At 36.4% G+C, this 26,854-nt stretch overlaps 1 protein-coding gene across 6 annotated transcripts in view; it reads right to left on the bottom strand.

Annotated features, from left to right (window-relative positions):
- The window catches only part of LMBR1 (limb development membrane protein 1), a 164,159-nt gene that overhangs the window by 21,882 nt on the left and 115,423 nt on the right, over window positions 1-26,854 (bottom strand). For 3 of the 6 annotated variants that reach the window (XM_032394415.1, XM_032394414.1, XM_032394413.1), the window contains 6 exons: window positions 15,777-15,857; window positions 10,484-10,560; window positions 9,768-9,845; window positions 7,475-7,548; window positions 7,155-7,245; window positions 5,822-5,888 (listed from right to left, as the gene is read on the bottom strand). In XM_032394415.1, coding sequence (XP_032250306.1) covers window positions 5,822-5,888; window positions 7,155-7,245; window positions 7,475-7,548; window positions 9,768-9,845; window positions 10,484-10,560; window positions 15,777-15,857 — 468 coding nt within the window. The other 3 variants (XM_032394417.1, XM_032394418.1, XM_032394416.1) reach the window with 3 other exon arrangements.

Below are 26,854 nucleotides of genomic sequence, written 5' to 3'. Positions count from 1 at the left end.
ATAGATGCAGGTAAGTATAACACAAGGCTGAATACAGAAGAATCCGAGAGCTTTGTGTATGACCAGCCTGTGACCTGGCCTTAGAGGATGGGGAGGAACTGGACAGGTAGACAGGTGAGGAGAGAGGTGATAGCAATGTGAACCAAAGCTCAGAGCGGGCAAGTGTGTTTGCAAATATCAAACCAATTTTAGTCACAACTGTTTACATGCTACAAATTCATTTTGTCCTAATATGAAGGCAACTTAATTAGTAGGCCAGATGAACGAGACTATGTGAATTTTAATAAACTAAAAGCCAGTGAATGGGAATGAAAATCACTGTCCAAGAAGCCCCTAAGTGCTGATTTTCAAATAGGTAAACGTTTAAGCCCCCCCCCCAAAATTGGACAGGAACTGTCTCCTCTCTTCTTGAAGAAAACATCCAGAGATGGAGCCTCCACAGTGTCCCTCAATAATACTTCTGGACTTGGAAAAGTAAATACTTCTTCAGTTCATTTGCTTTGGTTTCACTTCTTACTCTATTCTCCTCAAAGAAAAGAACACCTGTTTAGAATCTACTTCATTAACATTCCCTAACAATAAAGTATTAAAAATAAAATCATATACTCAGCTCTCTGCTTGGATGTTTATAGGAGTCTGATTCTTTTCACTTTTTTGTAAGGGAAATGGGAAGGAAGAAGCAAATGTGAGAAATGTTAACAGGATGAAACTGAGTATCACCATTAGGTGTCAGCATGAAGAAGTAGAGGCAACTAACATAACTCTCAGGTTTCTGTTTTGGCCTGTTAGATAGAAAGTGGCGAAGGACTGAAGGGATACAGAGGAAGGAAAGAGGGAGGGAAGAGAACGGGCAGCGAGAGGGAAGGAGGGAGGGAGGGACAGAGAGAGACACACACACAAGTGTGGGTCCTGCTGTAGAAATGACCAGTGTGGGATGGCACCCACAACGGAGCAGAGTTGGGATTATCTGTTCTTCGCTCAGGGGTGTGTGCTGGGTTGGAGGTTTGGGTTTGGGGACAAGTGTACAGGTATGCTGAGGAGCAGTAAAATTGACAGTTACGGAATGGCCAGAGGAGAAGAAAGAAACAGGTGAACGGGGACCAGAAATAAAGAAAGAAGAGATACGGGAAGTGGGATTACAAACAGCAAATGCCATGGAGCAATTAAGACAAAAACAGAATCCACAAGATGGGACAATTAAGAGGTCACTGGTGACCTGAACAGAAAGAGATAATTTTTTGGGGTTTGAAATTCATTTTCAGATGACTGAGTTCCAGTAGAGAAAATGAGTTCAGCTCCTACTAGACAGCACACTGAGGTCAGGAGTCAACAGAAGGAATAAGAACGATGACCAGAGTCAGCATCCCGGTAACCCCAGGTGAGGATTTCACATTTCCTACAGAGGCACCAGGTATGTCTACATATGCACAGAAGAGGATCTGAAGACCTGGATACTCTGAAGAGGGAACTGGGAGTAAAACTGGCGGTCACAAGGAATTGTAGCCTGATCTCTAATTTTAGTATTCTTTATAAGGAGAATTTATTCATGTCTATACTTATATAATTAAAATTAATTTTAAAATAAAATCTCCTACAAATAAGGAGATAATATATTCACCGGTCTCAGAACTGACTGTGTGCAGGAGTGCTATGAAGTATTCTCAGCCAGGCTAGAGGCCTTTTTTCTTAGTACAAAGTAGACTTTTATTATAGCTTACTGTCTGGTTTTTTTTTTTGTTTTTTTTTAAAGATTTTTTTTTTATTTATTTATTTGAGAGAGAGAGAATGAGAGACAGAGAGCATGAGAGGGAGGAGGGTCAGAGGGAGAAGCAGACTCCCCGTGGAGCAGGGAGCCCAATGCGGGACTCGATCCCGGGACTCCAGGATCATGACCTGAGCCGAAGGCAGTCGCTTAACCGACTGAGCCACCCAGGCGCCCCATGGTTTTTTAATTATAACATTTTAAGGATTACATCTTAAGCCTCCTTCCAGCTAAATTATCCTAACTAGAATTATTTTCATATAAAAATATTTTATTAGCAAACTAAAATTTAAAATATTTGAATGTATGTCAACAGATGGCTATATTATCTAGGTAATGTAATCTGTGGCCAACATGACATTTTCTCAGACAGGACTATGTTCCCTGAAATAAGAGTGGCACCAGAAGAATATAACAAGTAGATACTGGGAATAAAGAGCATTTAAGGATTGAGCATTAGTTAGTCTCTTAACTTTTAGACATCTGACACACAATAACTTTCTCTTTATTATTAAAAATCATAACTAGATATACAAATTTATTGTTCAGATATAAGAACAATAGTAATCAACCAAAAATCAATTAGTGCCACTCTCTCTCTGCAATATAACTGAATATAAGTAAGTCATAGAGAATTTGTCAAGAAGGCGTTTAAAATTATTTTTAATCAAAGTCATAGTTAGGAATACATATTATGATTTATACTTCTATTTTGCATTTGTCATTTCTAAGCATCATTCACTTTTGTTTTACACTGAGAATTGGAGAGAATTGGCCCAGGGTAAAGATTAATAGTATATTTATGAAACCCGAAATCAAGACCTCTCCAAGATGGACCAGTTTTTAAACAGGTTCCCTTCATCAAGGAACGAAAGAGTAATCCACTTTATCTCCTGCAAGATGAGGGACTAGATGGGACCCAGAGAAATACATGGAAGTACTAAAAAATAAATTCAAGGTGATTCAAAGGGGTAAATGTTCTTGTTTTAGTATCCTAAGTACATTTTCTTTTAAAACTCTGCATTTGGGCCTTGTATAATTTACAAGTTACAGAAAGAGCTTCAGGATAGCTGAATAACTATAAAAACAATTTTAAAAAAGAAATTAGTAACAGTATTGCAAAGCCTGTTGGTTACATTTGAGAAAAATTTTCCCTGTTAAAGGAGATTGCAAGTAACAATGTGAAAAAAGGTCCATCTCTCAGTAGTTTCTTGATTAAACATAATAAAGAACATGTCAGCAATCTTACAAAATCTGTTCTTACAGAATTCATTGCTGCTTTTAAAATATTTTATTGCAGAAAAGTTTGGGCATCTACAGAGAGTTCCTTAGGCTTGGTCCTGTTCTATTTTCACCTTGCTCGCCAGCCACCTCCTCTAGTCAGGGTCAAAGCAAACAGTAAACTGTTTACTGCACATACAGACATCAAGTCCCCCAAAATGTTGGATTCTTCAAAACTAAAGTCTAAATAGGCAGCAAAGCAATGTTTTGGAAATCATATGCACTGACATGGCATTACTTTTTTAAAGGGCTTTAAAGAGTTTGAGTAAGAAATGTTAAGCTCAGATTCTTTGTGTTTCCTATAGACAACAAAACCATCATTTACATTAATTATATTTAGCCAAAAATACGTGGTCAAAATCGTCCTCACAACTTAATTCTTAGTTGTCAAGTGATACGCTTATAAAATCTACTCTGTGGCAATTTTTCAATTAGTACAAATTTTTCCATATTCAAATATAAGCAGCTGATCAAAGGACTTCTTTAATGAATGTGTCCTATCACACCAGGCACGGAAGTCTAAAGCTAGAGTTTAATGCTGCCTCCGTTGAACCAGTAACACCAGCTAACAAATTAAAAAGCCAAAAACAATAAAATTCATATAACACTTTCATTTTTGAAGCAAAAATATCACCAAATTAATTATTTTATACAGGACTCAATGTATTTTCGATTTACAATTAAAGTAAAAACTATCACTGACAAATTGCTGAAATAAGAGAAAAGCTGCTCATATACAGGTAATGTTGGATTTTTCCTTGCTATTTCATTTCTCATTTCACTGTAAGTGACGGGGTGCTGCTCGTGGGATTCCCAGGGGCAGATGAGAGCATCCTAAGGGTCAGGCTTTCCTTGGGAGAGGCAAAGAGAAAGGGTGAAAACTTTCACAGCTTGGAATGTGGTTGTGAAACACATCCTCTATTCTAGGCTTATGAGCTTTTCAGCTGGTAAATCAAAACCCTGTTATACACCAGGATAACATTCATGACAATTCTCCACATTTTATCTTCTTAAAAATCAAAGGCTCAGTCCTAAAGGGTTAATAGAGGAATTACAAAGTAACTCTCTAGTTTGCATTTCCCATAATACTAAAATAAAGCTGCTTCTTTTAGTCCAGAAATTTGCTTTTTTAATACTATGAAAAGCCTCCATGAATCTGTTTAACGTATTTACTTCTTTTCATCTATTCAGTGCCACTGGGCATAACCTGTAATGCAGTGCGTGTTGATATTTTGCAAAGCGCCACATGACTCACTGTACCCTAATGCGCTCCATTAATCCTGTTTGGACAGCTGGGTCCAGGCGTTTGTTAGCTGCATTCTAATTGTCCCATCTTTCTTTTTCTTCTTTTTAGTTATCTCTATGGCAAACTACTCAGGAATTTAATTTGTTGATCTTCAAAAAGCAAATTTTGTCATTAAGTTGTTTTCTTTGTATTAAAAGCATACCCACCATGCAATTTTTTTCCATAAAATCAGTATATATCACTATTAACAATTAATCTTAAATAACAGATCACAGTGAGTTTTATAAATGACTAAATGGTAGGGTGGCTATAATATCACAGAAATTATTGTTGGACTGTCATAAAACAAATGATATCACTTAGTTACAAATGAAGTTACTAAAGTGCATACTTTTGGCATTTTCAAGATTAGCACACCATAAGCAGATGTCAAAACAATAACAAGTCCTATAAAGCAAACACAAAAGAGGTAAGACCACTAAGTAAATAAGCTTTCTATTAGTCTGTGAAACAGTGGTCTCTTTACATTTATACTTCGATTTCACTTCTTACTAAAACATGAAATTCTCGGTAAGCATTGCGCAGATAACCATAAAGCCTCTATTTCCCTCTTGCAGCCTGCCTCCCTGCTGGCCAGGAGTCTTGAATCAACAACGGAGGCAACAGAAGAGGTAAACAAAAGCAACTCAAAGCAACTAGTAATTTTTGTTATGAGCAACTTGTGAAGGTTGAATGATGGGATTCTTCTCATCATTTGTGAACACTCTTAAGTGGAAACCTAGGTCCAGAAAACCAAACAGAACTGCCTAACGGAAACTTTTGTCTGAAATAATATTTAGCCAAGAAGTGAGATCACAGCCTGCAACATGCTTTATAAAAGATAAGAAGGCCAAGTGAAGATTTGTTCAACTATTTCAATGACAACGTAGAAATGTATTAGTTTTAAAAGATGATCAACGTTCCTGTAAATTGAAAAATTAAGAAAACTATATAAATGACAGGCAAGAAAAAAATTCAACAACCAAAGGATGCCCTTGAAATCTGCACATGCTCGCAAAGACCTCACTGTTTTCAAGTCTATTTCATGGATATGAAGCAGCTTAAAAAAGTTTTACACATTTTCAATTTTTTACACCACATGCTAAATTATAAGTTTTAAAACACATTTCATATAAGAAAAATTAGTTTAATACTTTCTAGACATTAAACATTTTTTTTAATATCACAGTTTTCTCACCAGAGAACTCAAAAGCTTAACTAGTCAGTGGAAAGAACTGTCCACTGTTTGGAGAAGGAACATTTTTAAGTATTTTAAAAAAATAAATGGTCTTTATTTGATACAAGTACTTGTTTTGGTATGGTTCTCTACATGAACGAAGTATAGAAGTTATAAAATAATGTGAAAGGAAATACTCTATTTCAAAGGATGATCTTTTTGAAAAAGTGCAAAAACTAAAAGTTAAGGCAGAAGTTTAAGAAAGATATGTTAACAAGGTATGGATTTCAAACGGACATTTCTCCTGTAAACTTACCCAGTGTTCTTGACATCACAGGGAGCGCAGAGCTCAAGACCAAGATGGACACACAATTCCCAATGATCTGTGTGGGGATCACAAAGAATATTGGGCAGTCAGACAGCAGAATGACAAATGCAATCAATCTACTCACATTCTGGGAACTTACTGCACATTTTACTTACCTTGTACTATTGTACTGTACTTTGCTAACTTCTTAGTATTACTCAATACAGAATTTAAAGAGACTAAGAAACGTTTTCTACAAATATTTAAAGTTACATCTGTAAAGTTCTAGAAGGTATTTACAGTAGCTGGCACAAATGTAAAGTTATAGAACACTTAAATTACACCTCAGACAATGCACTTTACATTATTGATTGAGGTTGCCAATTTTAAAAAGGTTTGCCTGTCAAGTAAAATAGAATGAATACATTTAACACTTCTGACTATATTTTTAAAGCCAGACTACTGCTCAAGATATATAATATCTACTTCTAATACATTCAACTATTACAAGATTTAATACCAAAAAGCTAGAAATCTAAAACCCCTAAATTCTAATAATTCATTTCCAATGTGTCCTATGCTTACTCTTTCATATTAAATAAAAGGAGCTGAAAATACTGATTAATGCTGATGATCACTTAAACTAGATGCTAAGTATCTCAATAAGCATAACATTGTATAGATAGGTAAATAAAGTACATAAAATAACTTTTCCCTTTTAATTTAAGATAGGCTGAAAATATGTGATATATAATAAAAACAAACCAGCAGCTCTTATTACTTATTCTTCATGGTCAGCCTGTGGGAATATTTTAAAAAGATGCAGTCACTATATAAGGTAACAGTCTTTGTTATTCCAAAGCCAATGACACATTGTAGGAAGTCAAATTAGCCTCAGACTACAAAATGTTTCTGAATAGAACTCTTCCGTCTTGCTTTAATTATTCAAATTTGAAATACTTTGTCTCTACTACTTGTAGCAACTAAGTTCTTCAGATTTCAAACAAGCTCCCTGAAGTACAGTTTGCACAATCAAAGTTACTCATTAGCAATACGTTTTCTTTAGAGGAGAAAGAGTCCTTTCAGTAGCCTTCTGTAGCTGGTTAACAAGCTCTGCAGTTGTATGCATTTACAAGTGAATGGATGCCATCCAAATTAAACAGAGCAGCACATCCTTTTCCCACTCATTCAGCATTTTGAAAATCTTTCAGTTTGTGTTTATGCAATTTACAAACAAATACCTATCACCGCAAATGAACCATTCAGGGTGATTACAAAATAAAACAGCTCGTTTGCCTTGTAACGCAAAAGGGAAGCACAGCCACCTAAGACTTCACCTTACCTTTGTCATAGTTGTGTCATCCTTCTTGGGAATAAAATTTCCAAAAAATCGGAGGCTATAGAAACCGACAACAGAGGACACCATAAGATAGCTGTGAGAATCAAGGAAAAAACTCTCCAAAGAATGCAAGTTTCCTTAAGTCCTCAGTAGTCTCCAGAAACTCTTAAGGTCCAAAAGAAAAACAAAACAAAAGCCACTTGGCGTGCTTGAGGAAGACTGATTTGTTTTTCCCTTCTAGGCAAGTGTCTTAGTAAGTTACCACTGTTCCAGAAAACTAAACAGAAAATTTGTTAAACAATGTTTAGTTAAAGAAAGGATACAAAATCAAAATGATTTCAAGTGCAGCTCCCACAAAACCAAAAGCAGAAAGAGAAGCATTTCCTATTCCAGGACCCTGGGGGGGGGGGAAAAATCGCTTTTCAGAATTCAGTGACACTATATATTTGCTTTCCCTAAAACTGTTTCATAAATACAGGAATTAGGAATGTTTAATACCCTAGAATAACATCTAGATTTTCTAAGGACAATAAAACATGACATTAGATTGCGTTCATCAACTAATGCAAGCACGTGTTAATAATTTTAACAAGCTCAAAACATCTCTGATTTATCTCAAATGTAATTTACTTATCAAAATGATATTATACTTATTGTTAAAAGTCCTGAATATTACTGGAAGAAATTCTTTTTAAAACAGTACCACAGGAATAGAATATATAATTATTTAAATAAACCCTACAACAACATATAAAATTATACAATTAAAATATATCAAAGTAGGCTAAGCATAGAAAGAAAGTGAATGTGTATATCCTATTTCTGCAGTTGAAAGTTTTGTTTCCCCAAATCTTCCTTGGGAATTCAGACGTTTTTAAAAGATACAACTTAATTAACACAGATTTTTTTTAAGGTAACACTACACATTTTTCCAAAACATTATACCTATTGTCAAAACCTATCTTTATCTAGAACTTAAAAGACAACAAGCAGAAAAACCAGTATTTATTAATGAGACCAAACAGGCAAAAAAATAATTTCTTACTAAAGTAGGAAGAATATTTTCAAAGTTTACCAGTTAAAGGAAGTATTCAAATATGAACTACTGTTCTACTATCAGCTTTAATTGTATCAAACAAAAATACCAGGAAAATTAAGAATGTATAGTCAGGTTAGTAAAAAATAAACCAATAAATAATATCATACATACCATATATACATTCTAATTTTGGCATAGAGAAGTAAGAATACTCATGGAAATTTCATATATATAAACAAGTCAAAGAACTATCAACTTTTTGTCAATCTTTTGACAAAGAAATGAATAATGCTAATAGAAAGCTTATTGGCTGGGTGAAAAACATTTTGGAAATATTCCCTACCTCAAGAGAAGTCCTCCAGGCAGAATTAAGATGATCTGGTTTATTTACACAATCATGCACAGGCCCTACCAGGTGTAAGTCCCTCTCTGTGACACGCTAAGGGGATGGTACAATGATGTACTATGGGGCTCGGGGCTTACGCAGTGTGCAGTGTGCACAAGGGGTTCCAAAGTGAGTAGAAGCCACCACAGCACATAATGTCCTGCTCCATCAATGAATCTGGGTCTAACAAAAGATGAAGACCAGGGTGCAGATGAAGTACTGTTTAGTGTTATTGTTGCTTGTGGAATGAGGCACCTGGAAAGCATGTGGGCTGGCTAGACAATGGGCAGTAACAGAAGGCACAAGGTCCAGCAAAAGTCAGAGGAGGGCAGGATCTAACTGGAGAATATGGCTGAAAAAAAATTAGCTTTGAAAGAACAGGGTATCTCCGTCTTGGACTGAAGGGAAGAAATTTAGGTTGATGTTGGCTTGTTTCTATGAGAAGAAAGGTATACATCCTCTGGTTCAGAGAGAGAAGCGGCACTAAAAGTCTGGAAGAGTTTTGAAGTCCTTTCTATGGGGAATAAGAATGCTACTGACTTAGAAAAATGTAAGAAAATGTTAGGATGTAAATGCTACTTTAAGCAATCAAAAGTTTACAGAGACTCCTAGAACTATGCCAAAAACGAATCTTTAGTGATAACTACCTTCTATATGGAGAATATATTTAAATAGGCTAAAAGATAGAATTTAATAGAATCAACTTTTAAACAAGAGAGAAAACAAATTCATGAAAAGATGTACATCTGACTCTCCTCCAGTAACTAAACACTTGACTCAGTTTCATAAAATGTGTGACTCTTCTGAAACATAAGTCTACCAACCACAGATCAGGATCTTTTGCAAACACTATGAATCCATCTAATAAACTCCTTCCACATCACTATTTCACAGAGTATACATTTTCTTAAAGAATTACAAATATGAACTTTAGTAAAACTAAAATAAACTGTGATACAAAATCTAAAAGGAAACTCTGATATTTGGTAAAAGGGCTGGCCAACCAAAAGTAAGAAATTAGAAACAAAAGTCATAGTTCACAAACACTGTTTACAAAGGCTCTTTACATAAAGAAATTCATACAACCTGAAACATAGGTGCAGAAAGGTGATGTTTTAAATTACTTATTTGAAACACTCTGGGTATATACACAGAACACTTTTGCAAAAGAAAGACATTTAAAGCACTTTACCCTTGTTCCCTTTGGCATGGCTGTTTCATCAACCAACAGGCAAAGAATATTACAAGCCACCAAGAGGACCGAGATGGACTACAACACAAAAAATGATTATCAGTTCTGAATTTCACAGATATTTTGTGAGTACACATGTATTAAAATCTAAGTTATCAACCAAATATACGCTTCAGAACAGAGGAGAAGACCAAAATTCTACACACAAACAAACCGAAAGTAATCAAACTATCTGCAAAAACTCCAGAATAAACTCTAAAAGCTTCTGCAAATTATTACAATTTCAAAGCTTGTGACTAAAGCTAATAATATAGATCCAGTTACTGACTGATTCCCAATTGGAAACCCACAACTCCACAGATTTAAAAAATGGTTAAAATGTTATTAGAACTAATTTAATAATATAATTTTCACATCCCATCATAGTCTGAAGCAAGATATCTGCAATACCTTGTCTCTTAATTCTAAATGGCACAAAAGAATAAATGTCCTGCTTTCATGAGGAAATAGTTAATCTTAAGAACTTTTTAAAAATTGCCATTAATTTCCATTTTTGCTTTATTGAGTTCTTCCAAATAAAAGTATAGATGGATTTTAATCCTGTTGATAGAAAACCAGTTTACTTGAAACCATTTAGCTGAGGGAGTTGCCATACTGAAATATCAAAGTAAATAAAAAATAATTTGCTTTATTTAACTAGGCAAATAAATTCTTACTGTCTCAATAAGAAGGAGAACCATAACAGCAGGATACACCAAATTTCTTTCCCATGCTGAAGCTTTTTTTCGCCTCTCTATTAGGAAAAAAAACAAAATACAACAAAAGATTTCCAAAAATTCTCTCCAGACCCATATTTTCATTCCTTACTGCTATAATCAGTATGTATTATTTTTGTATATTTCTTTTTCACAAACATAAATTATTTTTAATTTTCCTCCAAAAACTATAAAAATCAGAGTTTTAAAATCACTTTGCTACATTAAATAGCTCAATCCTATGATGCTTACATTTTAGCTCTGTAAAGACATTTCAGTTGCTAACAAAATGTACTGTTAATACATGGTTTACTAGGAAAATATAGAAATATTTGTATTTGATGTAGATTTACACGTTGATATAGATTTGAGTGAATAAAGTTAATTAACATGAGTAAAAATCCCCTTTAATCCAAAGATAAATACCTCCAGTTTTCTAAAGGTGGAAGCAAACTTCTGGCTACAATGATCTACCTGATTATCACACCAATCCTCATGCTATGAACAACTGGTAAAAACAAATCAAACTTAACTAAGAAAAAAAAAATACATGAAGGAATCACAGAGCTACCACAACAGAACTATGAGGTCAATACTCTGTGAAATGGATTGATGTGAGCCCTCACATTTGCACTATCTTTCCCTCAAGAGTTTTCCAACAAAAAAATGACATGGCCCCACAAAGCTGAGAAATCAAGCAAATATCAGTGGGTGAAAGAAAATGATGCTAAAGCAATGCTTTCAGCAAACTCAACAGCATCAGGAAAACAAAAACTGGAGTGTGTGGCTACCAAGGCAGCCAAAATTTGAGAGGCTATGATCACAGAGAAAAGGAAAGAAAAAAGAAGGGAGCCTAACATTCAGCCTCTTGCCCTGTAAGGCACCAGTGGCCAGCAGGCTGAGAAAGTGACTAGAAGGTACAGCAAAGAGAAGGAGCAAAGCTTCTGTCAGGCTCACATTTCTTGAGATAAAAACTAAAGTTCAGGGTACATTAAGAAGATGGTATCATAGTCAACAACAAAACACCCAGGCTTTCACTTAGGAAAGCTATACACTAGGAGCAAGGCCAAACTGCAAAGCGACCGACTCTCAAGAAGACCAAAACCCACTCTGGAACTATCACCAGCCCAGACAGATGAAAGGATTTGTCCCTACTCTAACTGCCTACCAGAAGAAAAAGTAAATCCTCTCAAGAAGAAAACATTATCCAGAGTTTTTATTTTGTATAAGAAATGCCTGACACTCAATCAAATGTTCCCTGGAGATAGGACAAAGAAAAAAGATAATAGAAACAGACTCAGTTTATCCAAATATTGAACTTATCAGAAAGAGGTCTTAAAATAACTGATTAATATGTTCAATAAGGTAAGTGACAAGATGGCAAATGTCATAATTTGAATCTAGAAAATACCTGAATGAAAATTGTAGAACTGAAAAATAGTGTAACTAAAATTAAGACTTCAAGAGATAATTTAGCAATAGTTATGACACAGCTGAAAAGACACTGAAATGGAAAACACATCAATAGAAAATATCACAGATCAAAGAATGTGATAAAGGAGGGGAAACTCAGAAAACAATACAGGAGTGAAAAGGTCTAGCACATGTGCAGCTAAGGTCAAAGGAACTAAAAGAAAAGTAGCAGAAGCAGCATTTGATGAGACGATGGCCAGCAAGTCCCCAAATGGATAAAAGACATTAGGCCACACACTGACGAAGCGCCACAGATCTCAGAAGAATAAACACAAAGAAAACCAAACCTGAGCACATCAGGGTAGAACTACTAAACAAAGACAAAAAGAAAATCTTAAAAGCTTTCAAAAGGGCAACAATACAACTTTTAACCAGAAACCAGAAGACACTAAAAAGACATTTTTTCAATGTTGAAAACTACCAGATAAGAATTCTAAATTCTGTAAAAATGCCCTACCAATGAGAAGGCAAGTAAAAATGTTTTCAGGTAACAAAAACTAGAGAATTCGTTGCCAACAAACCAGCACTAATGAAATGCTAGCAGATGTTTTTCAAGCAGAAGCTAAATGAACACTGGAAACACAAATCAGGGACATATAAATTAAAACACCAGTGAAAACCACTTCACAACCACTAAACTGGTAAAAATGTAGAGTCCAACACTGTCAATTGTTGACAAAGATGCTAAGCAACAGGAAGTCTTACTCGTGCCTAAAACAAATGCAAAATAATACAACTACCTGGGAAAACAATTTGGCATTATTTTAGAAAGCTGTATATTCACATACTCAATGATCCTATAATTCCACTTCCAGGTATGTACCCTGAAAAAACATGTGTACCAAGAGGTATGGAGAACAATGTTTATACCAGTATTATTCATAATAACAAAAGAGAAACACATCAAATATCCACCAACAGCAGAATGAATAAAGTAACTTGACACAATATGATGTTGTTTACAAAAATGAAAATGAGAGCAACCTACAGAATGGGAGAAGGCATTTGCAAATGATATATCCACTAAAGGGTTAATATCCAAAATATATGAAGAACTTATACAACCCAGCACCAAATTAAAAAATGAAAAGAAGACTTGAATAGACATTTTTCCAAAGAAGACATCCAGATGTCCAACAAACACATGAAAAGATGCTCAACATCACTCATCATCAGGGAAATGCAAATAAAAACCACAATAAGATATCACCTTACACCTGTCAGAATAACTAAAATCAATAACACAAGAAATAACAAGTGTTGGCAAAGATGTAGAGAAAAAGGAACCCTCATATACTGTTGGTGGGAATACAAACTGGTGCAGCCACCATGGAAAACACTATGGAGGTTCCTCAAAAAATTAAAAAGAGAATTACCAAACAATCCAGTAATTCCAAAACTGGGTACCCAAAGAAAACAAAAACACTAATTCAAAAAGACATATGCACCCCAATGTTTATTGCAGCATTAATTTACAATAGCCAAGACATGGAAATAACCCAAGTGTTCATCCACAGATGAATGGATAAAGATGTGATTTGTATACATTTACACACACACACACACACACACACACACACACACACACACAGGAATATTACTCAGCCACAAAAAAGAATGGAATCTTGCCATCTGCAACAACATGGATAGAGCTAGAGTGTACTATTCTAAGTGAAGTAAGTTAGTCAGACAAAGACAAATACCATATGATTTCAGTCACATGTGGGATTTAAGAAACAAAACAAAACAAAGTAAAAAAAGACAAACAAAAAAACCACTCTTAAATACAGAGAACAAACTGATGATTGGCAGAGGAAGTGGGTGGAGGATGGGTAAAATACTATGATGAGCACTGAGTAATATATGGAATTGCTAAATCACTATATAACTATCACTATATAACACTGCATGGTAATTATACTTCAATAAAAAAAGAAAAATGAAAATGAATAAATTTTCAACAATAAAACACTGGACTTCATTTCTGAAAACAGAGTAATAATAGGGACCAATTTTCCATCCAGGCTGAAACAATTAGGAAACAAAAAATACATGCATATGAAACAGTTTCAAGACTCTGGATGTGTGGTGACAGAAAGCCAAAGCTCTCTGAGAGATGGGAAGCAAACAAGGCAAGCCCTGGGTCTGCTCCTGCTTACTCTCTTGCGACAGTTTGCTGGCCACAGCAGAGGGCACAGGGACCCAAGCAAAGCCCAACTCATTCCTTGAGTTGAGGACATAAAATGGGAGTGTGGAGAGACCAAGTTAGCTGGACTATACAGAGCAAAGTACCACAGACAAAAGTCCTCAGAGAAAGAACTCCACAGATCTTCAAAGGGTCATCCTTGAGTCTTCAGTAGGGTAAAGATCAGCTCAGGTACATGAACAAACAACCCACCCCTGAAGAAAGAACCACCCATGGAGCAGGAGTATCCAACCATTATAAGGGGCCAAGAATAGGGCCTGCTCCCACAAGGTAAGAATGAGACCTCATAAATGACAAGCATTGTTGCCTTAGTGTGGGAACAACTGGCCCTAGAGGACATGCTGCTCTAGCCCTGCCTGACAAGCCTTCAGAGCAAAACCCAAGAATATCAAACTGCTTCCAAGTAACTTAACTGCATCCCAGAACAAAGTTCCACACTTACAAGAATACAAAAATATCAGCACCCAGCAGTAAGATTCTCAATGTCCACTATCCAATCAAAAATCGCTAGGCATGCATAAAAGCACAAAAATATACCCAATGATGAGGAGGAAAGTCAATCAATCAAAATCTATCAAGAACTAACACAAAAGTTATAAAAACATTGTAAGTGTTATTATAATATATTCCATATTTTTTAAAAAGTGGAGGACACAGACTAAACAGGTCTAAACAGAACTTCTAAATATAAAAACTGCACTGTCTGAGGATGCCTGGGTTATGTCGGTTGAGCATCAGACTCAATCTCAGCTCAGGTCTTGATCTCAAGGTCGTGGGTTCAGGCCCTGCACTGGGCTCCACGCTGGGCGTGGAGCCTATTTAAAAACAATAATAAAAAAAACTGCAGTGTTTGAGAAGAATACAATAGATGGGATTAAATGCAGATTAGATACTCAAAAGAAAAAAGTAGTGAACATGAAGATATAGTAAGAGGAACTATGCAAAATGAAACACACAGAGAAAAACATCTGAAAAATAAAGGAATATCCGTTGAGTTTGGGGGACAACTTCCAGTGGGCCAGTGTACATGTAACTGGAGTCCCCGAAAGGGTAGCACAGAGAGGAAAAGAAAAAAACATTTGGAAAAACAATGGCCAAAAATGTTCCAAATTAGACGAAAACTATAAATTCCCAGATCCAAGAGACTCAATGAACCCAATGAATAAGAAACATAAAGAAAACTACCCTAAAGCACATCTGAATCAAACTGTTCAAAGTCAGTGACAAAGAGGACATCTTAAAAGCAGAGACAGAAAAAAGACAATTCAAAGGATGAGGAGGACAGATTACTCGTCAGAAATAATGCAAGTGAAGAGACAATAGAGTGACATCTCTGAACATCAGCATCTGAAAAGTCCTTTTATGCACATACAAAACAAAACAAAAATGGGAGTACATACATGTTTATCTTCTCCCCAAACTAAAAAACAGTCTGTATCTATAGCTTTGGACAGATTGGAAGCTTGTAACATACCCTAAAGATTTCATAACTTTTTTTAATATTTCAGACTATAGGCAAGTCTTTGGAAAGAATCCAAGACAAGTACATGAGTCAGGAACAAAAATGTACAGTACCTAATTTTGTCTTAAGAGTCTTCACATTTTCAAGTTCTTGTTCCAACTCCATTATATTGTGTTCCACTGATGACGACAGTCCTGTCAAAGCAACAATAGTTTAGAAGTATCACAACAGAACCTTGTTAACAGCATAGAATGGGTAGCCCTCACTTTAATTAAAATATAAGATAACACACTACAAATCCTGATCACGGAGAATAAAAACAAATGCTGCTGTGATTCACAGGAAAACATACCTATCGATTTCTTCACCACTTAAGACTTTCAGGTTGTTGCTGATTAAATACTACATGTTTCCTAGAAAATGCCTTACTCTGATAATATTTTTACTTGTTCTGTTGTTAATTTTTCATTAATGACAAAAGTATCATATGATTATAGAAAGTGAAAGAAATTCACAATCTCCTTCTCTATCCCACCCCCCTAAAGTGACAATTGGTAACAGCCTGGCTGATGCTTCCACGTGGACCTTTCTTCATGATCATGTGAATATTCATAGATACATATATACCACACACATGGTTTCTATTATATATTTTATAGAAATGGGTTAAATCAGACATGTTATTTTACCACTTGCTTTCCTAGTCAATGATACATCCATGTTTACAGACAGTGCCAACTCCCTTAACAACTGAATAACATCCCATAGTATGGATGCATTTCAATTTTATTCAGAATTATTCCACTTATGACTAGTCAGGTTTTCCTGTTTTTGGCAACTACACATAATGTTGTAACAAAAATGTCTACATGCATATCCAGTACATTCTAATTCCATTGTTTCTATAGGACAGATTCCCAAAATTCCAATTGCTGAGTCAAAGGATATAAGCATTTACAGTTAAGAGATATTTAAAGGTTACTTCCTTCTAAATATTGAATTTATTGTAATGATTTAAATAATGTAATAATTTTTTTTTAAATAAAATATTTTTTTTTTTAAAAATAAGGGCACCTGGGTGGCTCAGTCAGTTAAGCATTGGACTCTTGATTTTGGCTCAGGTCATGATCTCAGAATCATGAGATTGAGCCCCATGACAAGCTTTGCATTGGGTGTGGAGCCTGCTTAAGACTCTCTCTCTCCCTCTCCCCTTGCCCTTATTTCCATGCTTGCATGCACACGTGCACACACATACACACACTCTCAAAAAAAGGAAAAAAAAAAAAAATTACTGTAATAATTTACATTTCCATATAACTTTTGAAAGTACCTATTTTCTTCCTGTATTTTCCCTAGCACTGGATGTTGTAATTCTTGAATTTTGGCCAGTATGACGATTTCTTATTGTTACTTTAACATGCATTCCCCTAAATGTGGTTGAGCATCTTTTCAGACGTTTATTTATCACATGGACTTTCCCTATTCACATTTTCTACTTATTTCTATAATGATGTATCTCCATATTCTATTTTATCCGTTAAATTCTGAAATAGATAAATTAAAATCCCCCACTACAAATGTACTTTTTTTATTGATTACGTCTTCTCAGTTTTTAAGAGTTTTTTCATTATATATTTGTATTTATCTAAGTTTTTCGGGTTCCTATAAGACTGTTACACCTACCTTATGAATCACACCTTTTATCTTTAGATAATGACCCACTTTGTCTTTAATGTTTCTCTGCTTAAATTCTGTTTTGTGGACCTTAAGTTCTACTTTCTTTTTGTTTTTACCTGCCTTACTTACTTACTGATTTATTACAAACTTACATATAAGAGACAAAGAAAGAAAGACTAAAATTAAAGGGGTGTGTGTGTGTGTGTGTGTGTGTGTGTGTGTATCAGCTGAATCTTATTTGAGGTTTAATCTTATCAGATAGAGTTCGTTATAAGCAACTGAAATTGACTGACTGGTTAAAACTGAAAAGGAATTCATGAGACAGAACCAGCAGGAAAACTTCTAGTTTTCCTGGAAAGGAGAGGAACCAGGCAGCTGGGGGCTCCAGGTGGCAGGAGCAGATGGACTGTCTCCTCATAGTATTATACCTGGGATGGATCAGTCCCAACTATTTTCAGTCTTTATGTTGCTATGATCAAGAATAAAATTTTTAGACTTTATGTTGCTAAGATCAAGAATAAGTTTCCAGTGTCCTAATGGCCTAGCTCAGAGTCACATGTTAATTCCCTGAGTAGGGGAGGCAGAGAACTTTGACAAGCAGTTCCACAGATATGATCAAATAGGAGAAACAACAAAGCCCAATCAGATGCTTTCTTAGAATACAGGGCAATAGGTGCTTATAGCAAAATGGTTGAATAACCCAATCTGACAGCCTCTGTTCTTTAACAGTGGAATTCAGCCCATTTACATTTAGTAAAATAAAGTATTTGCGTTCAATATAATTTTTTATAACAGCTGATAAACTTGATTTTATATCTTCCATACTACTTAACTTTTGAAGTGGTTTTTTTTTTTAATTTTATCTTTCTCAAAATGAAACGTGCACACAATTCCAAGTCCCACATACCTGCACAAGGCATATGCATACATGCTGCATTCCTCCCAGTTCCACCTACCCAAAGACAGCCACTTTTTGTTTAGCTGATTCTTTCAGTATTTGTCTTCCTAGCACTAAACAAACAGCTTCCTTTGCTGGGTCTTGATTTTCCAGCTCTATGGCCTTTTTCCGCTTACTTACTATGGCCTTCCTACCAAACCACACACCTTGTCATTCCCCCCTCTCCCAATGTGGATTATTGGACATTTTGGTTACATTAATATTCAATGTCTGCATCATTACAAAAGAAATGCCATCCATTACTTACCCACATAATAAACTATGATTAGCTTTCCTTTCTTCCATATAGTATTCTTCCCACCCCTAGAAGTAGTCATTTTCCCCATTTGCTTAGTCTTCTATGTCCTTATCACTGTCTCAAAGCCACCCTCACCTCCCAAATGTCTTTTTCTCTTGGTGTTTAAACTCTTGTTATCCCATTCATCGCATTATCTGGGAGCAACTTCTCCTGGAGTCGTGAGACCTGCCCTGGCCTGGACAGGCTGCTCTCTAGGCCTGCTGCACACTGGCATCCCAGGCCCTGTTCTCTCCTCTCCTAGGGCACATCTCTTATTTCCAACTTAGCCTTTCTCACTGCTTCACTCCTTTATTTAGGTGGCACATGGCCTCTCCAGCAGCTTGCAAAGAAAAGGTGAATGGGAGGTAGTATTTTTGAGACTACGTAAGTCTGGATATTTTACCTTTGCTCTCATAGTTTGGTTAAATAAGGAAATCTAGGTGAAAACTATCCTTCAGAATTATGAAGTCATGGGGCGCCTGGGTGGCTCAGTCGTTAAGCGTCTGCCTCCGGCTCAGGTCATGGTCCCAGGGTCCTGGGATCGAGCCCCACATCGGGTTCCCTGCTCAGCAGGAAGCCTGCTTCCCCCTCTCCTACTCCCCCTGCTTGCGTTCCCTCTCTCGCTGTGTCTCTGTCAAATAAATAAATAAAATCTTTAAAAAAATTTATTAAAAAAAAAGAATTATTAAGTCATTGTTCCATTGTCTTCCAGCTTCTAATGCTGCTTATGAGAAGTCTAAAGTTCTTCTTCTTGTCCCCTTGAGTGTGAACTGCTTACCATCCTGTGAAATGTGTGAGATCTTTGTTCCCAGTGTTCTTGCAGTGAGTCCCTTTCCATGTACTATGCGGGGCACTAATGAGCCCTTCCAATCTCCAAATTCACATCCTTCGGATCTGGGAAATCTCTCCTCTCTCCAACTGGAATTCCTATTATTTGGATGTTAGATATCCTGAACTGGTTTTCTAATATTCTAAACTCTTCTCCTATTTTTGTCATTTTGACCTATCTTCTAAAAAAGTTCTCTATCTTCCAGTCTTTTAGATAAGTCATTATTTCTAATTATCAAGAATCACTTTCTGTTCACTAGATACTCCATTTTTATGAAATCCTGGCCTTTATCATGACTGTAATCTTGGTCTCTCTCAGGATATTAAAAACAGGTTTATTTTTAAATATTTTTCTCTAGTGTATATTGTCTCCCTCAGTGGTCTTATTTGTCTTGGCCTCTCCTTTCATGTGGCTCGGAAGTCTGATGAACCTTGTCTGCTCACATTTAAGAATAAAGCACTGGGACGTCAGTTGATTAGGGCTTCCAACTCTTGGTTTCAGTTCAGGTCATGATCTCAGGGTTGTGACACCAAGCCCCACGTAGGGCTCCACACTCAGCGTGAAGTCTGTTTGTCCCTCTGCTCCTCCCCCCACTCGCATACGCTCTCAGTCTCTCCAAAATAAATAAAATCCTTGGGGGGGAAAAAAAAAGAACAAAGCACTAAACATGCTAATGTGAAGCCCACGAGTGTGTAGGTGGCAGTTGACAACTTCTTACTGGGTAATCCAGCCAGGTCTTTCATGGAGGACACCCTACTGCTGGCTTCTGTGGGGCTTTCCTCCTGGGCGAGACAGACTCCCCAGGTAAGACTCTTCGCATCTCCTTGGGGTATTAAAGCTTGGCTGTCCAAGTGAAGAGAGATGGGAGCCTGTGAGCACTCACCCCATCCTCTACTTCACCAGGCCACAGCCTCTGTTTCACTCTCTGGAGAACAACCCTCCCTCTTCTCTTGGGGTAGGAGAGAGCCTGCTGCCTTGGATGGAGGGGAAAAATGTGGAGAACAAAAGCCTTCATCAACAGGATCTTCAACGAGCCCTCCTTACCTTAAACTTACTCCACTTCATCTCCACCTCCGTATCTGGTGGTGCCACCTCTTGAGACTTTGGGAGATTCCAGGATATAAATCAAGCACAGATGGCTTAGGATTTAGCTTCCTTGGGTCTGCTAAACTGGTTACTTCTAAGGTTTTCTCAGGTCTACTAAATTCCAAAAGTTTACTGGGGTTTTCTCAAGTTCTCATTCTCTGAACCTCATTGTTCTCGTATGTGAATGAGCTGTATTTATTAGGATGTTTTCCACTGAATCAAAAACCTCAATTCAAAGTAGCTTTTAAAAAAAGAAAATAATTTCATGAAATTAGAAGTTTAGAGACAGAGAGGGCTTCAAAGTGGGTTTTTTCCCACAGCGCAACAGTGACATCCAGGGACTAAGTTGCTGCCATCCACAAGTTGGCTTGATATGAAGACTGGTGGCTCTTTCTCCTTTCATGTAATTTCATAATTTCTGTTTATTTTGCTCTTTATTTCTTCTTTTCCCAGCTAGTAGAATTTCTGTTTATTCTTTTTCCCTATGTTAATTTGGCACTTCAGTGGTTACTTTCTCATTGTTAACAATAGACTTGTACTGTTTTTTAATGTAACATAGTTATAACTCTAGTGATGCCTTACTGAATAACTTTCCTGCACCAAGGTGAAGCTGTCATGATACTTTTATCTGTTCTTTCACTGCTTCCCACCCACTCCTCCTAAATCCTGGATTTTGCTGAGATTGCTTTAAAAATATTTAGTATAGGCGCGCCTGGGTGGCTCAGTCGTTAAGCGTCTGCCTTCAGCTCAGGTCATGATCCCAGAGTCCTGGGATCAGGCTCCTTGCTCAGCAGGAAGCCTGCTTCTCCCTCTCCCACTCCCCCTGCTTGTGTTCCCTCTCTCGTTGCGTCTCTGTCAAATAAATAAATAAAATCTTCAAAAAAAAAAAAATATTTAGTATACCGGGGCACCTGAGTGGCTCAGTTGGTTAAGCGTCCAACTCTTGATTTCAGCTCAGGTCATGATCTAGGATCGTGAGATCAATCCCCGAGACAGGCTCCACACTGAGCATGGAGCCTGCTTAAGACTCTTCCTTCCCTCTGCCCCTCCCCTAACCCCCTCAAATAAATAAATTAATTAATTAAATATTTAGTGTAAGATTATTATTAAATTTTTCTTTCAATATAAAAGTTGCCATATCCTTAATGCCTAGAATAGATCTAGCACAAATTAGATACTCAATATACAGATATGAAATGAAGGAATAAATGAATGTCTTTTGTGGCCCTAATATACATATGACATATTTATAAATATATGAGTTTTTCATTGCAATCTTTCCCCCCCACACCCTTAAAACTAATGATATTATTCAATAATCCTTAGCAGGTTACAAACGGGAAGTTTAATGTTGATTTCTCTCTCCTTTATAAGTGATTTTTCTATGTGAAAGCTTGTAAGGTGTTTTATTATCACCATTCTTGGAATTCAACAATGTTAACACAATAAATCTAGATCTTTTAAATGTCCTGTTTAATAATCTTGTCTAGGACTCTGTGGTCTTTTAATCTGCACTAAAATCTTTCTTCAGCTCATTGACATTTTCTTCTACTATCTATTTACTTAATTTTTTCTACTTGTTCTTTTTCCTCCTTCTAGACGCTTACTATTTAGATTAAGCAGCTTAGCTCTACAGTCTGTGCCATTTCACTGGTGTTTCCTTCTCTTTGTACTTTTGGTTTGTGACATGAAATCGTTCTCCCATTTGATTCTACCAGATAATTAATTCAGTTTTCAGAAAGACTACACTCATTCCCTATTGCTGCTGTAACAAAGTACCATAAACTTAGTGGCTTAAACACTAATTTATTATCTTACAGTTCTAGAGGTCAGAAGTCTGAAATCTGGGTGTCAGCAGGACTGTGTTCCTTCTGGAGATTCTAGGAGAGAATGTGTTTCCTTGTCTTTTCCAGCTTCTAGAGGCACCCGCACTCCCTGGCTCATGGTTCCCTCTTCAGGTCACTCGATACCTTTACTTCCACTGTCACATCTCCTTCTCTAACCCTCACTTGTAACAATGCTGTGAAGGCACTGGGCCCACCAGATCATCTGGGATAATCTTGAGACCCTTCACCTAATTACCTTACAAAGTCCCTTTTGCCATGTAGGGGGCATGTTTACAGGATCAGCGTGGTTAGGACTTGGATACTTTTGCAGGGTCACTATTCTGCCTACCATAAGGACTATTTCATCTTTTGTCTACTGAATTTTTAATTTTTTTTCACATTCCAGGTGATCTTTTTTCTTCTCTAATTATATCTCCTTAAAAGTCCATATTACTGGGGCGCCGGGGTGGCTCAGTCATTAAGCGTCTGCCTTCGGCTCAGGTCATGATCCCAGGGTCCTGGGATTGAGCCCCGCATCGGGCTCCCTGCTCAGCGGGAAGCCTGCTTCTCCCTCTCCCACTCCCCCTGCTTGTGTTCCCTCTCTCACTGTGTCTCTCTCTGTCAAATAAATAAATAAAATCTTTAAAAAAAAAAAAAAGTCCTTATTACTTTTGGGGACTAAGTACAAATTCTTATTTGTCTCTCCATTAACTTTTAACTTCAGTGGGAATCATTGCTGTAGATACTCATCTTAACCTTCATCACTCAGCCTTAAGCGAGTGATCATTTTTCTTTACGCACTACTACTGTTCCCTTCACACTTAATCAAGTCAGACAGTCCTTCAAACAATGACAAACCACTTTGAGGGCCCAGCAATTTCTATTTTGGGGGCCTGGGGATGAACTGGCCAGAAACAACGATGCAGGAAGAAGAAGCGTTGGTGCTCTGGGGTCTCTCTCTGCAGCAGCACTCCTTTCTCAAAGGGAGAAAGAAAACAGAGGATTCAGACCCAAAGTGCAAGATGGCAAAGGTGCTAATGCACCAGGGGAATTCAGAGGCTCTTTTTCTAAGCCCTCTTAGAGAATCACTAAACTCTAGTCGTGCCCTGGGTTTCGAGGAAGGTAAGTACTGTGCCCTCTGCATCGCCTTCCTCACTTGTGTCCATCACTGAAGAGAGAGAAATTCAATACCTTCTCTTTTGGAGAGCCTGAGGTCTTGAATGCACTAAACTGTTCTACAGTATTTCCAGAGCTCCTGAATTTAATCATTTTACTAGTCAATATATAATTGACACTTATAGGAGAACAGGGTTAAAGACAGAGATATTCAGGTTATAGGAGAACAGGGTTAAAGACAGAGATATTCAGGAAGTGTGGCCCAAAACTACTAAACTTTGACTATGAATGTAGTTTATAGAGTTTCTGGTAGCCGAAGCCAAAGGGAGACAATTAAATTATGGAATCAACGATTATCTCCATATAAGAAGGAGACTTACAGTAAGATCGCATGGTATTATAAGGTTTTCAAGTGTCTCTGAATCAAAGCTTAGACTACTTAACAGTCTTAGAGATACCTTTTGCTTTTTACCCCATTTCTTCATAAATTATATGGTGTGTATCTGTAGTTAATGCTCATTTAACTTCTCTACCTGATTAATTACAAATACAATTCCAAACTATACTTCATTCCCTGTATTTATAAAGAAGCATTATTCCAGTAACTAGTTCAGTGCTAGAGAAAAATAATCTGATGAGTATTCAGAATTGTGAAATGGAATAGGTATCAGAAGAAACAGTATTCCTGCTGCCAATTTTAAGTTACGTGAGAGGACAGAAATGCCCACTTTGTGGGTGTGATATCTACAAAGCTCAATACAAATATCTAGACCAATCACTATATTTTTCAAAGGAAAAATAACTAAAGTAGTATTTCTGAGATGCTGTGTTTTTATTTTCAGGTGACACAATGCTAGGCACACAACAGTTAATAAATACTGACTGACTTGCATACAAAAATTAAGAATACATTCTCATTATCTTCAAACAAAGCATGCTTTGATTCACCTGGAATAACACAATTTTCAAAGACATTACCATCCTTTACTATATATGTATCATTACCTTAGTGAGAAGAGCAAGCTTGTTTAGGCAGAATCTTCCAGTGCAAATGACCAAAAGGAATGATGGCTATTGTAAGGAATCAAGACACACTGCAAACACACATTGGAATGTGACGGGAATTTAAGTTGCACTAAAAAAAAATCATCAAAATATCCTGAACAATTGTATTATCCTTACTTTATTTCAAAATGAATCTAACATGTTCCATGTCAGCATTAGTCTAGTCAATAAGTCAAATCGGTAGACAAAACCTGTCTGGACTAGTCATGAAAAATAAAAAGGGATTCTCCAAGAAAACCACAAAGCAGCTCATTTAAGGTCAATTTAACGGTATTATTCTGTTTTTCTTCCAGCCTCGACATAAGATTTCACTACCTCAAAGGAAATTAGAAGAGTATCTATTTGCATTCCCCTAGGTGATTGGCAGTTCAACACCAATTAGTTCAAAATTACACTGTTACTAGCGTGCAATAAAAACAACACCTTTCATCTTCCTTACACAGGTAAGAATACCTTCAGAGCCAATAACTTTGATCAAGTAAGTATTTTTGATCCTGCCCCACCCGTCTCTTTGGATTCAGGAAAACTAATAGCTGAAGGCAACTCTTCCCGGCTTTATTCTTAAGCTGAAAAACTAGTGTGGTATTGAAAATATTTTGCGTCCAAGATAACAAAATTTCCCAAAGCCCAGCATTTCTTCAATAACTAAGCCTTAATGCGTAAGAAAGCTTTAACTGACATTCATATGTTAAAGGGCAGATACTATTTAAAATATGTAATGCATTTTTTAAAATAAATATAAATCTCTAAATTGGTATGTAAACAACTCATATAATGTGAAGCAACAAATCTCCCTAAACAATTTAGTGTCCTAAACTAAGTCTCATAATGAATACTATTTAGTAGACACCTCTAGTATAAACGGATTAGTTTTTCATTTTTTTAAATTTAGCATATAACCAAAAAAAGTTGATTAGAAAATCTGTTGCCTAAGTAACTCTTTAAAATTTTGATTGTACTTAATACATTAAATTGACCAATGTGATCTCTATCAACAGATTGTGAGGTCCCTCAAGTACTTTTTAATTATTTCTAATCACTCAGACAGATAATTTTGTTGTCTAAAGCCCAAGACTCCTAAAACTTCATAGAGTGAACAGTCTCCATCCTCTAAGCAAACACCAATTACTGTTCAGCACAGAGCCATTGCCAATGAGGCAGGCCCCGGAAAGTTTTTGAAAACTGAAGCCTGGACATTCAAATCTTTCAAGCATCTATCTCAGCATCAACAAACTCTGTTATTATCTATAAAAGAGATGGACAATTCATACACTCAAACACTCTATTTCTATTTCATTTGCAATGCTAGTATTTGTTAAAATATTAGTTTCTATTTACTTGTGACATATTCACAAAAATATGGCTAAGTACAGAATCAAGTAATGTAAGACATTTGATATCCAACACAATTTGAAGATTCAAATATACTTTCATTATAAATGACCACAGCAAGACAGAAAATATTAAACAATCAGCTTTTAGAACATTATAAAAAGCTATGTACCAGGTCACCTGGGTGGCTCAGTCAGTTAAGCCAGTTAAGCCTCTGGCTTTGGCTCAGGTAGGGATCTGGGGGTCCTGGAATTAAGCCCTGCATCAGGCTCTGCAGGGAGTTGGCTTGTCCCTCTGCCCCTCACTCCACTCGTGCTCTCTTTCTTTCTCTCTCTCAAATAAATAGATAAAATCTTTTTTTAAAAAATCAAACAATCAAAGTAATTGGCTTTTTTTTTAAACCTTAGATATAAGTTATTGGTAGATCTTAAACTAGATAAGATATTAAGATAGTGAATACTATCATCCAAATAGGTTGTGGTTGAACAAGTAGCTCGTGTATATTAAATTTTTTCTTCTGCTAACAAATTTAGATCATTTATATATAGCAATCTTTCTCTAAATTTCAGAGACTATATGATACTTGACTCTTATGTTATTCTATAGTTTGTTACTCCAAACTATTCCTCATCTACTGATAATATATCTTATCTTACATCTCTTCAGTCACCTCATTTCATCTTGCAACAAATCATTTGTTTGGGCCACAATTTATAGTCAAGAACGTGGTTATTTGGCCCAAGAAGCTGAATAAATTGTTAACAAGGCATCTCTCATTGTTTCAGACATTTGGACCCAAATGTTGGTAATCATGTTAGAAAGAAACCATTTAGTTTCACCAGTAGAGTTAATATTCTTTCCTGTTAGCTCAGGAAGTCAAGATATTACTAGACACTTTCTTCTATCACAGTATTGCCAAAAGGCGGGGGTCATTGAGTACCAACAATTTTTGCTATGTGTGTTGTTGATGAGAGCTGGTATTTGATCACCTTCAGCCAGTCCAAGCCCACCACTGCTCAAAGTGG

The sequence above is a fragment of the Phoca vitulina genome, unplaced genomic scaffold (genome assembly GCF_004348235.1).
Source record: "Phoca vitulina isolate PV1807 unplaced genomic scaffold, GSC_HSeal_1.0 scaffold80, whole genome shotgun sequence".
Lineage (NCBI taxonomy): Eukaryota > Metazoa > Chordata > Mammalia > Carnivora > Phocidae > Phoca > Phoca vitulina.
Note: the sequence above shows the minus strand (reverse complement) of the source record. Positions and strands in the feature narration are given on the sequence as shown.